This window comes from Larus michahellis, chromosome 2 (genome assembly GCF_964199755.1).
Source record: "Larus michahellis chromosome 2, bLarMic1.1, whole genome shotgun sequence".
NCBI lineage: Eukaryota > Metazoa > Chordata > Aves > Charadriiformes > Laridae > Larus > Larus michahellis.
Window position 1 is genome coordinate 97,581,918 of NC_133897.1, and position 14,198 is coordinate 97,596,115.

Sequence of the window (14,198 nt, forward strand, 5' to 3'; positions counted from 1 at the left end):
CAACACAATCTTTCTGTAGGCCACGCAGCTACTCTACAGCCAGCTGTACTCTAGACCTACGTAGTTTGCAATAGGTCACCTAGTATGCTAAGGCATCATACACACATGAAACCTGAAGAAACTCATTATATTTTCTACCACATTAGATATGAAGTGCAAAAATCCACTCCTAAAGTTCTTCAGTTACAAAAACTCCTGTTAACTATTGTAGTGGTTACTAACTATCATAAAACCCGCTGTTAACCATTGTAATCCATGCACCATAATGCTACTTAGACCATACAATCCGAAATCCAGTGTCTGTCTTCATACATAGATCTTCTTTGGACAGATCTTGTTGTTTGGACAACAGTCACCCGTCTTACTCTGAAGTTGGAATTACCATAAGCAGCATATGGTATGGATTTTGCAGCACTGGAATCAGAAGCATCGGGCTGAGATGTCAGCATGCTGGATGTAAAACCCTTGCATGACTAAAGCTTGGGATTTCCTGTGTATATAGATTCCTGCCTGCAACTGGTGGCTGCCAAGACTTTTTTCTAACGGCCTACTAGCTATTAGCCCTAGTGGAAAACTTTCAACGGAGAAATCATTCAATATAAAAATATAGAAGTGTTTTAAATGAAAAAAAAAAAAAATACCCTCTCATCTCCGTTTACAAACACCAAAAAAATATCCCTGAAGTTAGATTAATAACCCATACCAGCAAGGAAGATTAAGCAACAAATAAGCCAAATACCAACTATTAACCAAAATGAAATATCAATTATTGTGTAGATTATTTTTATTTCTATTATACTATACTGTAGGTTACAAAAAATATTAAGAGAGTAAAATCTAGTTATTTTATTTTAAGCAAAAAAATCACCTTAAGTCTATTAATTGCATTACACATGGGAAGTTATCGTTCTGTAGCACTGGTTATTAAAAAGTGGAATCTCTTACAGCATAGACACTGAATTTCAACTTCCCAAGAATCAAAATTAATCCCTCTGAGCACCAAGTTTGATGGTGGTACTGATAGTAAATTTGGAAGTATGTGAGGAACAAAGCTGCCTATGCTATTATTCACCAGGCGGTTCAAGTTTTAAATGCCCTCAAGCTTTAGGAATGTGTTAAAGTTCTAAATGCAAAACATGAAAGCTGCAACAGGATAAACCCACTAGCAAACATAAACTCTACAACGTCAACAGAAAAGTAAACAGACAGACTGGCTTTCAGTGCAGAACGGCCCACCTGCATTTCAAACTGGGCACTGCTCATTGCTCTGCCTTGCCCTGGCCCAGCTGCTGTGTTTTGTTGAGGAGAGCTAAGCCAGTGAAACCTGAGTCTCGGTTTTTGAAGAAAAAAGAGCAGCCAGCTAAAGCACCGACGTCGTCATTACCTCTTTCGCTGGCATCATCGACGAGGACGATTTCCTCCAGCATGTGTCGTGGTGACCGGTTTATCACACTGTGAACAGTTCGTAGAAGCGTGCTCCAAGCCTCATTGTGAAAAACAATGACAACGCTTGTTGTGGGAAGGTTGTCTGCGTACACCTTCGTTTTACACCTGTAACCAAAAAAAGGCAGGTATTTATGAAGGTCAAGCCTTCAGTTCGAACTGCAATTTTGCGATTTATTTCTGAAGTATCAAAACTAACATTCATGATGAATCAATTGTATACAAAGTATGACAAAGGAGGAAACGGTGCACAGATTTATATTTTTACTTAAAAACCACCCTGACTTCTATGTATACATCTATGTATCCCATCCTACCACTAAGAAAGCAGAACCTCAACCCAATAACCATCTCTAGAAATGAAAGAGACATCCATACTGCTAGCACACAGAGATGATAACAAATTAATTCTTTCCACTACCCCTGTTTTGTGACCAGTAGCGTGTCCAGATACAGTAATCCAAGCCCCTAATTTTGGCCTGCATTCCCCCAGAGGAATGGAAAATCCTCATGCTGTAATGGGGATTGAGGGAAAGCGAGAGACACACACACAAGATAAGAAATGGCAAACTTGAACTAGGAAGCAAATGCAATAAAAAAATACATATATAGAACAAACACAAATAATAACTAAAAGAGGCAAAGAGTTCTGGACACAGTTCATGTTTCATACTACATGTATGCTACCTATAATACTGGTCAGTTAAGTATATTTCATAATTTAATGTGTTTATATCACACAAAGAGGGTGGTTTTCTCCCCATTGTATACGCGTTGGAAGTGCTATAAAGGTTCAAATTAAAATAGAATTATATTCACATTCCAAAGTTAGCATGGAAGACCACAGTTTAGTTCTCCTAATAGGATATATAGGACATTTATGCAAAATATTACATACACTCCAAGTGACCCCACATGCAGCCAACATTTTACACTCTGCAATACTATTTTAAAGCAAGTGATATTTTCAGCATCTCCTAGAAAAATCAATATACTGTGCATAAAGTACTCCTAACAATTCTGAAAATACAATGCTACTCGAAAAAAGTAACCATGCAAATTTAAGTGTTCTCTGCACAGATCTGTTCCTCCTGCATATTCAAAGTCACACACAGGAAGTTACATAAGATTTGATGGTACTAAATCCTTTAAGAAAGAATCAAAGCTAGAGATATATGCAGATCTCAAACACAAGGAAAACACTGAAGCAGAAAAAGAAACATATTCAATGGAGCTTCATTCCAACAAAAAGTTGTCATTAGATCCCAAATAATTGAGTCAACCCTAATGTAACCTGATCTAAATGCTATGAAAAGATGCTAACAGGTATTTGTGACTATCACCTTCACAGCAGTGGCCCTGTCTGAGGGCTTGAGAAGTACACAGTGCATATCCTCTACCATAAACATGTAAGAACAATACTGAAGGAACAACCTGCTGACACAGGATCATGGTGTCAACACCTACCCCCACCCTTTTTTCCCCCCATTTGGAAAAACTGGTGACAGCCGGAACATCAGCCAAAACTGGGCTCCCAGCAGGAATATTTTATTTGCTGGATAACTTGGTTAACCAGAGCTCTTCTAAGCGAGAGCAGCTCTCGTAACACATAGGAATTTCAGCTCTGAAGTAGTGACAAAAGCCCAATGTGCACCAAGATCCCAGAAAAGAACAGTAAGTCCATGTACAATTGAAGAAATATCTGGAGGAGCTTCTGTGGAATCATGTTTCATTTATGAGAATTGAAGCACTAGGATCAAGCACTGTCTGTCTTCAATATTACACTTACTTATTATACAATTTTATTTAATTATTCACCACACAGAGGTGAACATCATAAAATCTTAAGGGAGAGCAGCCATATACCCCTATGTTTTCCGATTTAATTAACATATTAAAAAAAATTGCAAAGCATGCCAACTGATAAAGTTATTTCTGTGGTATCACTTAAAAAATAAAATAGCTTTTCACAAAAATGCTACGAATTTCAGATGAAAAAATCATAAGCCAAATATTTTTTCCCCATGTTTGTCACTTGTTTAAGCTATTTTGCTACTTTAAAACCAAATTCTCAATGTTTTATTCCTGTTGCTGCACTGCTCCCTAGATCAGAAAATAAGTGTCTGATTGTAGACTTTCAGCCACAGTGGTCATACAAATCCACCAATTGTTCCTCTATTTTTGGCAGAATATTTGTAAAAAAATATTGAGAAGCCTGTTAGCAGTTCTCTGTGAAAAGCAATAAAATGATATGCCATTCACCAGGAATATCTTGCTGGGATGACCACAGGATCCACTATTGTAACATGAAATATCTCATCTATAGCCTTGCCTCTTTTTATGGTTTTACAGAAGGTTTTATTTTACTGAGCTCAAATCAATTAATTGGTATAATAAAAGCCAGCCAAGTGATCAGGGACTATCATGTTTATAAACCATTACACAGTCCAAAGCATAAATACATCAAAACATTTAAGATCCATCTTTGAAGGGGAACTTCTTAGCACTAAGAGGCAGGCATAAAGGAATTTTTTGCGACACACCCCCATCCCTCTTTTCACCTGCCTTTCTATATATACACTTTTTAGTACATTTGTACAAATTTTTGTGAATATATACAAACAAGAAACCCTGGTTTTAGTTTGGAAACACTGACATACACTCCTTCACCCACAGGAACATATTGCTGCAGAACAGAAGACAAATAAAATAGAACAGTTGACACCTGCAATTAGAGCATTAGCCTTCTATGTAAACCTCATGTTTTATCCTTACTAACAACATTTAATTTAAGAATCCTTTTTGTCTTTCTTTTTAAAACAAATTACCCGAGAAAGAGATTACCGTAGAATTTAAAATAAAGCATTCGTTTCTACCAAGAGTTATGCAACATTAGTAGCAGAATATAACCATGAGGGGAATGACACATAGGGTATGAATTAAGGACAATTTGAATTTTAATTCACTACTAATACATTATATTCCTTTTGTTGGATCATGCCTCAAACAGTTTTAAAATTGAGTGCATAATATTAAGGAAGGCATACCATCTCCAGTAATTTAATGAAGACTTCAAACAGCAGCTGAGAATGTCTATTTCACATGGAATGCATCATCCTTTCCTCAATCTATGGCATTCACCATGCGAACTCTTGGCTAACGTGACTCCATATATTATTTAGATTGTGGAAACTCCCCAGAAATGTCAGACATTTTAAATGCAAGCAGAAACTTACTGCCCTCTTACCTAAAGATGCAGAAAAAGAATAGGCCAGATTGTTCAAATACGATCAAGACAAAAAGCTTAATTAGTCTACATGTACTCATTCCAATGCTTAAAACAGTAATGTTCTTTATTTCATAGCAAGACTCCTTCTCATGCACCAAAATTCACACCTTCAGCTGCATTATTCTTCCCTAATATTGATTTCTTGCTTTCATGTAATTAGGAAATAAAAAGGAAAATTAATTAGGAAATAAAATCAGTTATCCAAGATCTTTGATGCACCAGCAAAATCAAATTTCAGGAAAAAAAAAGTTTACAAGCTATACTTCTAATAGTTGTTTTACAAAGGAGCCATGGGACTCCCCTGGCTGGATGGGTCTTTGGGCAGCCTGGTCTAGTGGGAGGTGTCCCTGCCCATGACAGGGGGTTGGAACTAGATGATCTTTAAGGTCAGTTCCAACCCGAACCATTCTATGATTCTGTCTATAAAGATGATCTATAAATACACGACTCTGCTCCGACCTCTATAAGATTATCATATACATTCTTCACAGAGTTTCATCTTTTTGCAATTTTGCATCATATATTCAGAATATTTTGGTCCAGTCCCTTATAACTACATGGTTACTCAAAGGTCCATATCTCCCCAAGAGCACAAGGCCATGTAACAGGTTCAAATCCTTCATAACTTAAATTCAAGTTTAATGGACTAAAAGCAAAGGAAGGAGGACGGATCCTAGCATATATTTGCATAACATTGCTTAAGAACAGTGACAGCAAAATAAATACAGAATGCTGCCCCTAACACTCTGTAGCCTGATTTCAAAGTTTTAAGTCCATCACAAAAGTTTTTAAAATGGAAAGCCAAAAACAACTATGAGTTGTGTTATACTTCTCCAATTATCACAATTTTTTGTGAAGGTGTTAATTGGGTCTTATATAGAAGCTCTGCAAGCTTGAGATAAGGTGATGTTAAAAAAAAAAAATCTCAAAGAGAATTTTATTCAGTGGATTATGTATAGCTACTTGAAAACTACCTGATGCTACTTCAAATGCACCTGAAGAGCCCCTGAATAAACTGATTTCCTCTTTTCTCTTTCAACCCAGGGTACAAACAGTCCAGAGGAGACATTACAAAAATCAGAGACATCAAGTAAGGCAATTCTGTCCAAATAAAATTAAGCCATTAAATCTCGGAGTTTAATTGCTGCTTCAGCACAATCTTGCAAGGAAAGACGACAATTCTTCATTTTGTGCCTCCTACCACACCACAAACCATATACTCCCAACTCTCCTCCACATCTGGCAGAACTGGAAGCCTCTCTCTTCTCTCATGCCACTGAAGGAATGAGAAAAAAAACATACTTCACCACTGCAGGGACAGAAGAAATCTACCAGCTGATCTTACAAGAGCGTTCATTTGAATTCCTCAGAAGGTAAAATTCTTCCGATACCTATCTGCTCTGCTCAGTGCCCAACTTGGAGATCAAAAAGGCTTATCCACTCTAGCCATTGGTACTTGAGATGCAGAGATGCCAGAAACTCAGGACACTGCCCTTCATTATCCTAATGCCACCTCTTTCAGTTTACTCTTGGGACTTTCACAAGCACTTCAAATATTACTTTAATAAAACGCAGTTGTGCAGCCATCTTATTACAGAATAGCACTTGGCATTCTATCAATACTACGAAACTGTATTCATAGATCAATTTACTTGGAAATGATTCCTAAAACCCAAGATTGAGTGCTACACATGTAATATTGTCACATCTTGAAAGACAAATATTTACAATGTTAGCAGTGATCTGTTTGCACACCCTTCAAAGTCATGCTAAATCATTTCTGAAAGTAATGTAATAAAACAGGATTTAATATCTTGATAGCTCTTAAATACTTTTGTTTCATAGACCAAACAATCACACCCCCAAAAAAAGCTACAAACAGGGTAGAGGTCTTGTAGGAAATCAATTGTACGCTACCATAACATTTATGCAGTGAGACACAATGAGGAATGCCCCATTCACTGAAGCAAAAAGTGGAAAAAAAAAAATTTAGGCCACTTTCTAGAAAGATGATGTCATAGTTATATACTGCATTAGAAATAAACGCTAAATTTCTAAATACTGCAGGGCAGATCTCTACCCTGTCTGACGCTAACAAGAGGTTATTCTCCACAGAGGAGCAACGACAGGACAAGTAACATCAGAACATTATTATTTTTTAAATATATAATTTTCAGAACAAGGCCGCTCATGCTTACCTAATCACAAAAATTAATAGACTCAGACACTACCTGAGCCATGATTTGCTACACCTGATATCAATTTTACTCCCAGATTCCACCAGCCTTTCATAGGAACAAGGCATAACCAATAATTTACAGTGGCTCAAAAACATTAACAGCAGTAAAACACACAGGCAATCCTTGTTTTCTAGGACAATGCACACAACCCAGAGCGCTCTGATAAAGGACAGAGATGGAACACAAGCTAAAGTGTCTCCTGTGCACGCAGCAGCTCAGCCAGGAAATCCCAGTGGAGCTCAGACCGGAGCTCGTATGTGCAGTGTGATAATGCAGTGCCAATGCATTTTTGAAAGCTGTAGTAGCAACAGATTGGGGCAGGGAAACATATTTAGTCATCTTACAAATTTAGTACAATCTTTTATCTCGCGTACTACAAACAACAGTTATAAATAAAAGCTGCAGTTATAAATAAACTGCATCCCAGAACTTCAATTCAACAAAGGAATAATCCGAGTCTTGCTGAAAATCAGGTTAGAGATGAAGTTTTGAGGAAACACTACACAGCACAGCCCTCGTAATAAATCTGTTTAATATTACTGGTGCAGTACAAACACCATACTCTTCAGTATTAAAATATATTGGAGTCTCTGAGAAGTAAGCATTGGTATCCTTAGACTTGAAAATACACATTTATTTTCTATTGAGGTTACCAAAGTTAATGCCAGATCGATAGAGAAGAAAATCGGAAAATCTGAACTCCTCTCATGAAACCTCAGGCTTTAATTACGGATATCTGATGAATATCGCCGCAGTGCCATAAAGTGGCAGTACTCCATTGTTTACCTGTCCATTTGCCGTAAGTTATAGCCTGCAATAAAGTTAATGTAACAAAGCAGAGGCACAGCTATACCCAACACGAAAACTCCTCTCTACTTAAATCATGGATGAAAACATGATTGAAGACTCAAGAGTCACCCTGAAGCTGCTGAGACTGACCTACATTTCCACCAGAGGATAACGCCCTGTAGCAGGGGTGGCAGCGAGAGTGTTCAAAACACTACGGCAAGAACCACCAGCACTCAAGTCAAGCGGTGTGTTTCTGGTAAACGCTGACTTAGTCTTTCCTGGATACGAGCAGCAGCCTCATAACATCATTATGAACAAGAGTGTTAACAAATCTGCTTCTGACATAAGTTTTTAGAATACCCCAAGCCCTCAAACTGGAGACAATTGAGCTGGGTAAAGATTTAATTTTCATACAGAAACAACACAGCTAAAAGGGCTGAAAGCAATACTTCAGAGAAAGATGGAATCACTGATTGTCATAACATGCCAAACCACTTTTCACTACACAGACTTTGCGAACAACCACAGTTTTAACTTGTGGCCACACAAAGAGAAAGCTCTGCAGATAAGGCTGAAACAAAACTTCACGCTACCCCTCAAGTTGCTGCTTCTAATCAAATCAGAACAATTTGGTTTAGAAAGAGGTCTTCGTTTCTGTAATTCATCACAACTCCAATTAATCCTTCTGAACAGGTGACCTGAATGCAGGCAAATCCCTTTTTCTTATTTAAACATTTCCATCCAGCCTGCTTAATGTCTGCCTTCAATAGTATTACGTAATTTACCTGACATCAAGAGTATGAAATTTTCCTTTCTTCTGATCTCAAAGATTTGGATATAAGAAAGGTCGCATTATCTCATGAGTCAAGTGGAAATCTTCTTTAGACCCTGGAAACAAAATCCAAAATGGTCCTTAAAAACCATTGTGGTTACAGAATTCAAGCAGAATGTCACAAAAATAATTAGCCACAATTGACAACCTTCCTTATGCTGAAAGTGATCACAGGAAAGCATCTCTTGACAGAAGCAAAACCAAGTCTGTCCTCAAAGACTGAAATTGGACCTGAAGTTTTCTAGCCAAATTGTTTTCCATACTTCACCTATTAATTTGAATGAAGTTCAGGATATGGCCGCTCATCCAAAGTGGAAGACACTCATAACTAAGAATGACATTGCCAAGTGTTTTTGTGTATATATACAGACACACACACATATATATGTGTGCATGTATATATGTCTATATATATATTTTTTAAAAAAAAAAAAACAGTTTACAGGAAGCAAGCTGATTTTTTCAGGTGACTTTTTTCCCCTCTAAACTTTCCCTAAGAAAGAGATTTATAGGTAGTTTCTTCCAGCTAACTCATTAAGTCAACATGAACATTTCCAAATGTTGATTCTACCAGTACCAAAAGGAGCCAGTACCAACAGGAGCCTAGCGTAACTGCTATAAACTCCACAACATTCATGTAAGTTAGATTTAGAAGAATGGCTTTTAACCCTGGGGGAAAAAAAAAAAGTCTACTTCCTCCCAATTGTGAAAGTAAGCTCGGCAGCAGGAACTAAGCAGGGTAGTTTAAGTCAAAAAGCCTTCAATAATAACTTGAACTGACCACATTACTGTACTAGTTAAACATTATGGTCTTAGTTAGAGATCTGCATCTTGTTTTTCTATTAAGTGACTGAAGTCATAGTTAATATGAACTTAGATCCAGTCCACTCAAATATGTAGGGCCATCTGGATAAAAACTCTGATTATACCGTAACACTATCTATACCACTCAAAACTCAACATCCTGACCGCAGACAGTTTGAGAAAAGGATAGTTAAAAAAATCCCAAATGTTATGCAGAACTAACTGAGGTATAATAAGATGTCTGATACCCTTAAATCTGGCAAAATTATACCAACTAAGGAACAAAATGACAAGGAAGATCTTTTATGCCAAGTTCTATGGAATCTACAGCCTTGGAGAAAGGGTTGCTAAGGTATCCCAAAGCTATCCGCACTGTTCCTTGCTGCAGGTCTGCTTGGGGAAGCCCACCACCTTTCCAAGAAATCTCAACCTGCAAAATATGACACCTTCCTAGCGCTGCATCATAAGCTCCAGAGGGGACCAGAGCTTACATGAACAGCATCATTCCGTCCCACCTTTGCCTCCATTGCTTCCAGCCTTGGCCATTTGTGCCTGGAAGAGAAGAGCATTTTAAGATGCTCTTTAGTGTAAAAAAGTCAGAATTGGGTTTAAACTCTCACACCAGGGACCCAAACGTCTCCTTAAATTTTATATATTCCACAAATTATTAAATAATGACTACAGCCTGTAAAGCTCAGCCTTCGAACACAGTACTCATTCTTAATTTTACAAAGCAGCTTCCAAATCACCTCAAACAGCTTTGAGAGCAAAGACAAGTCATATGACACATACAAATTTCATGCATTTAACCACACCGCTTTCCAGTCTGAAACACATAGGCATAGCTAAACACCTATTTTAGTCATTGACACCTATTTTATTTATTGCCTCCCTCATCTTCAGCAAAATCAAGACAAGACTCTAGTGTTCCTAATCGCTCATCTTTTACTCTTTGCTGTCATGTCAAGCCCACAGCTGCATATTTTCCTGGCAACTGTGAATCAACTCCCACTGTGATGACTGATTCACAGACCAGAATAAGTCGTGCTTACGAGAATTATTCTATTAACAACTAAAAACCAATCTGTTACCCTCAGCTGCATGTTCCCCCATAACAATATCCCTCCAGAGGTCATGGTACTGCTTGTTATATTAGTTATGCTAACCTGCCCCAATCCAGATTCAGGAAAGTATCCAGGCTAAACAAATTACTTCTGGTTTAGTTTTTTCTGTTAAGCAAATAATTTGGTTGGGATAATGAGAAATAGAATAACATTCCTGCTTACAGTCAACAAAATGACTAGCAATTCATGCATGTGTCAATGATTTTAAAGGCATCTATGTGCCTCAATAATTTTGTGCCAAATAATAAAAATAAATATAAACTTGTTAGTACAACTGGGGCGCAGCTCAGCAGAACACAGATTTCAACTTCTGTACATGTCGCATACTGAGGAGCTCCCTGAGCTGGAGAAGTGCCTAAAAGTTACTAAAACAGCTCACATTTTTGTTCTTCTAGTAAGGAAACAAAATTTCTTGGCCAAAACATAAATGTGATGCCCAGAGTGGGTCATCTATAGAGATTAACCTAAGAGCACCTGGAGACAGAAGTGCGAGAGAGAACACGTAACCCATGAAGGTACCTGCTGCCTTAAGGACCGAGCAGGTACACAAACGTGTCAGCCTTCGCACAGATGATGGTGGTTTGGCAGAGCTAGAAATGAATGTGAAGGATAGTGTAGGCTACTCAAAAAGCTGCTCTCCAGCTGACAGGTTATGCCATTCCCCATTAAATACATGTGGCAAATTGGTCCCGGCACACCTAATTCCACCAGCTTTTCAATCATAGAATCATTTAGGTTGGAAAAGACCCTTGGGATCATCGACTCCAACCATCAACTCCACTCTAGGAAGTTCTCCCTTATACCATATCCCCCAACACCACATCTAAACGAGTCTTAAACACATTCAGGGATGGTGACTCCACCACCTCCCTGGGGAGCCTATTCCAGTGTCTGACCACTCTTTCTGTGAAGAATTTTTTCCTAATGTCCAGCCTAAACCTACCCTCTTGCAGCTTAAAGCCATTTCCTCTTGTCCTATCACTAATTACCTGTGAGAAGAGACCAGCACCAACCTCTCTACAGTGTCCTCTCAAGTAGTTGTAGAGAGTGATGAGGTCTCCCCTCAGCCTCCTCTTCCTCAAACTAAACAGTCCCAGCTCCTTCAATCGCTCCTCATAAGATTTATTCTCCAGGCCCTTCACCAGCTTCGTTGCCCTCCTCTGCACTCGCTCCAGCACCTTGATATCTCTCTCATATTGAGGTGCCCAGAACTGGACACAATACTCAAGGTGTGGCCTCACCAGGGCTGAGTACAGGGGGACAATCACCTCCCCTACTTCTGCTGGTCACAGTATTTCCAATACAAGCCAGGATGCCATTGGCCCTCTTGGCCACCTGGGCACACTGCTGGCTCATGTTCAGCCTCTTGTCAGTTAGAACCCCCAGGTCCTTTTCTGCCAGGCAGCTCTCCAGCCACACTTCCCCAAGCCTGTAGCGATGCATGGGGTTGTTGTGGCCCAACTGCAGGACCCACCACTTGGCCTTGTTGAAGCTCATTCCATTAGCACTGGCCCATCGGTCCAATCTATCTAAGTCTCTCTGTAGAGCCTCCCTATCCTCACGCAGATCAACACTCCCGCTTAAATAATTAACCCTTAGGCAAAACTTTTAGAGACCTCTGTATTTCAGAAGAACTGACATGCTGGAGAATTACAGGACTTGAAATAGTCGCATTTTCCCCACCACCACATTAAAGGAAGCAACCCATAAAACCTGTGAAGAAAATAATTACATGGTTGAACAGCTAAGTGTGCCTTTGAACATATCCGCTTTTTCAAAACCTTGATTGAAAGTGCTACTGGCAGCTGTGCTGTAAGAACATAAATGTGGTAAGGAATGATTAGAAGTTACCCATTCTCCTTCTCCCCAAACTATTTCCATATTAGCAGGGATATAGATAGAACAAGTTATAACAGAAGCAACTCCACTAACACAGCAGAAAGTGTTTCTGACAACGTGAGTACATTGACTAATCAGCTAAATACTTTCATAAGACATACATACAACACCAGAACATATTTATAGCTTTCACAATTCTGACAAAGGCTACAGTATTCTTGGAAAGTAATATTAATCCACACATACAGATTAAGATCGCCTTGCATTGTAAACACATTATTGTTCTCAAATTTGCTGGGGAAATGTTAACACACTCCCCAACTTCTTAATTAGTGTGACCTTATAAAGTACACACTGAAAAGATGACAAAAGGAGGAGCTTTTCGGGGACCATTTTTCTCTCAATCTACTAAAAACGCACACAGCAAATAAATGTTAAAGATGTTGGCAGCAATTTACAAAAACAGAAAATCCAACTCTGTCCTGAGACCTTAGCTAAAATCTTATTTTAAGATTCCACTTTCACACGTATAGTATTGTGATAGTATTTGTGTCCATACAAATGGAAAAGAAACTACAAATGGAAGAGAAACAAACACAACATTACTAAATTTATAATGCATATTTTACTGCGTAACACAGTAACTGCAAAGCATGTCCACGTGTCCCAGACAAAAAATTCCTATAGCTCAACTCGCTTTTAAAATTATAACTTAATTTGTCTGCAAAAGCTTGAGTGATGCTTAGGTATTTAGATACACAAATTTATTTTCTTATTTTTGTACTTACACCATAAAAATGGTAGAACATATACATGCAAGCTTTCCAATACGAATGCTGATAAACATATGATGTTATTTAGTTTCTTCCATACTTCCTGTGTCTTAATGAAAAATTACTCATCTTTACCTTCCAAATAACCAACTGTTGTAACTATCATTTCCCCAAAGTTTTGTTAATTCCTTCCATTTAGCTCTTCCAGAAAAAATATACAGAAATCACCCCAAATTAGCATCCCAGCTTTGACAGAAGTCTCCAATGAAACTCATGATTTTCCTCACAGCTAAAACAAGTTAAAAATGCTACTGACAAGTTCTTAACCAGTGGAAGTCAGCACTTTAGAGTAAGGCAGTTTCTTATTCTAGAGACAGTGTGATAAACAGGGCAGACACTACATACAAATCTGCACGAATTCCAAGAGATCCCATTACCAAGTTACAACCACAATCAGAGCAATAACATGAGAGGAAAGGGTATAACCCCCCCCCCAAAACAACATCCGTCAGTTTTGGCAGAAAACCCTGCAAGTTCCTGATTTGTATTCTTCCACTATGCTGAGAAACAGGTAAGTAGTGACTATAAAATCTGACTAATAATATATATGAAAATCAATTGAAAAGTTACATTAATTCAAACTTATGGAATCATATTTTGAAGAATATATGGCTCAATTATTAAGAACACCAGCACTACCAGGAACTTATGCTACATAGAATCACATTCATTACAAAAGATTAAGGTACCAACAAACCAGCTCTTTATCACGCATTAAAAAATGAAAAGTGGACACAGTTTCATCTCATTCTTCTAATTTTACCTTCTGAGGTAAGAAATGAAAATAAATTAATCCAGCAGCTAGGCCTTGTGCATACAGAAGCAACAGCAGGGCTTCTAAAGAAATGGGGTTTCTATAGCATCTGATTCTTGCAAGAGAATGCAGATAATTGATTGGAAAAATCTTGTTTCATGAGCTTTATTTAACTTGAGAGTCCCTTTCAAAACAAGAGGGGTTGGGGGTGGAGAGAATCATCAGCTACCCTGCCAGAGTAGCCCCAGGAG

General features: G+C 38.3%; 1 protein-coding gene across 3 annotated transcripts in view; it reads right to left on the reverse strand.

Annotated features, from left to right (window-relative positions):
* Positions 1 to 14,198, reverse strand: part of GALNT1 (polypeptide N-acetylgalactosaminyltransferase 1) — an 85,725-nt gene that overhangs the window by 21,124 nt on the left and 50,403 nt on the right. For all 3 annotated transcript variants that reach the window (XM_074576337.1, XM_074576336.1, XM_074576338.1), the window contains one exon: positions 1,385 to 1,551. In XM_074576337.1, coding sequence (XP_074432438.1) covers positions 1,385 to 1,551 — 167 coding nt within the window. The remainder of the gene's footprint in view (positions 1 to 1,384; positions 1,552 to 14,198) is intronic.